This window comes from Lipotes vexillifer, unplaced genomic scaffold (assembly GCF_000442215.2).
Source record: "Lipotes vexillifer unplaced genomic scaffold, Lipotes_vexillifer_v1.1 scaffold149, whole genome shotgun sequence".
Lineage (NCBI taxonomy): Eukaryota > Metazoa > Chordata > Mammalia > Artiodactyla > Lipotidae > Lipotes > Lipotes vexillifer.
The window spans coordinates 1,101,598-1,103,247 of NW_006779962.1; the positions used below are offsets into that span (position 1 = coordinate 1,101,598).

Genomic DNA, 1,650 nt, shown 5'->3' on the forward strand with positions numbered 1-1,650 from the left:
TTCCTGGCCGAGTCTGAACCTTCCTTGCCCTTTCCTCTCGCAGGGGCCTCGTGGTCTGCTGGGGCCGAAGGGGCCCCCAGGCCCTCCTGGACCTCCCGTAAGTCCTTCGCGTGTCTGTCCCATCCCTGCCCTCGAGATCCCGCCCCCAGCTTGTGGTCCACTCGGGCCTGCCGGCAGCTGCCCGCACTGACAGCTGTGCACGCTGCCCAGTGTTCGCGTTGGGTGCCTGTGGGGCCCTGATGCTCACCCGTGGGAGGGCAGCCCCGGCAGGTGTGGGCTTGCAGGTGGAGGTGCAGGGTTCGCTCTGTCCTTCCCCGCACACAGCGTCTGCCATTATAAACAGTCACCGGGACGCCCATTTCCCCTCCTTGAAAACACTTCCAGTAGCATCTTGGCAGCTCCTGGAGGGAGACAGAAGCCCGTGGTTCTGGCAGGGCTCTATCCAGGGGGTGGCTTCCCCAGGGCTGGCCCCTCTGCCCAGCTGTCCGAGAACTCAGGGCTGCCCCACATGATGCTGGGGCCTGGCAGCCCCGCTAAACTCTAGCCAGTCTTGGGATTTATTCGGGATCAAGCCTTTCCGCTCCCTCAAAGGGTGTGGCGTCCTCTGACATTGCGGGCAGGGACCAAGCTGTGTTGAGTGGACTTTTCCTGTTGAGCTTTGTTAATTTTCAGTCTCTTTTGTTTCAATGTCATTCATCCAGGGTGTGACGGGAATGGATGGCCAACCAGGCCCGAAAGGCAATGTGGTAAGTCTGGGGGTCCCATGCCCCGGTCTCACAGCGGTGACCCCTGGGCTCACTCCCAGCTGCTCGGGGCAGGGGAGGGGGATCCATGCCACCAAAACCAGATGGAGATGTGACGGGGAGGATGCAGACTCTGAGCCCCGGCCCCGCGAGGTGCAGGCCTCCAGCAGGAGAGCACATGTGAGATCCTGGAGTCGGTGCTTGCTCCATCCAGAGCCTGACCGCGTCAGCACAGGTGTGGTGGGAAGCCTCTTTCTCGCTGTGCGTGGCAAGCTGGTGGTGGCCAGGTGCTGTGACAGCGCCCACTGAGAGAGAGAGGGGTCTCATGGGTCTCTTTTAAGAGCCCGGGAGAATTTAGCTGGCGTGATGATTTGGGAATTTTCAGCCGGATGGGATATTTTCTGGTAGATCCTGTCTCTTGACCCTCCTGGCCAGCTGTCTGCCGTGCCTGCACAGACACAGGCATGTGCTTCTGACCCGGAGGGGCCTGGATCTGGCTCCCTGCCTGCCCCAGGGCCCCCTGCCTTCCCGTCTGGGCATGAGAGCAGATTGCACCCCCTGCTCGCCCTCCAGAGCCCCCTTCAGCGTCTCACTTGTGTTTCCTGTAGGGTCCCCAGGGAGAGCCCGGCCCCCCGGGACAGCAGGGTAATCCAGGCGCCCAGGTGAGTGAGCCGGGTGGGCTTGTGGGCAGCGGGAGGTGCAGGTAGGTCTGCAGTGCCCGGGGCGTGAGCGGCCGCTGAGTGCAGCCCCGTGCTGCCAGTCAGCCCAGAGGGGCCCGCAGCCTGGAGGTGACCCAGAATGGGGTCGGCACCCAGATGAGGGAGAGGGTCGGGGGAAGATGGACAGACGGCAGGGAGGGGTTCTGAGTCAGTCGAAAAGTTCTCTGACCTTTCCTGCTCACTCTTTC

The 1,650-nt window shown here is 62.8% G+C and overlaps 1 protein-coding gene across 2 annotated transcripts in view; it reads left to right on the forward strand.

The window, feature by feature from the left end:
• The window catches only part of COL5A1 (collagen type V alpha 1 chain), a 163,963-nt gene that overhangs the window by 99,177 nt on the left and 63,136 nt on the right, over positions 1-1,650 (forward strand). For both annotated transcript variants that reach the window (XM_007453087.1, XM_007453088.1), the window contains exons 21-23: positions 44-97; positions 702-746; positions 1,352-1,405. In XM_007453087.1, the coding sequence (XP_007453149.1) occupies positions 44-97; positions 702-746; positions 1,352-1,405 (153 nt within the window). The remainder of the gene's footprint in view (positions 1-43; positions 98-701; positions 747-1,351; positions 1,406-1,650) is intronic.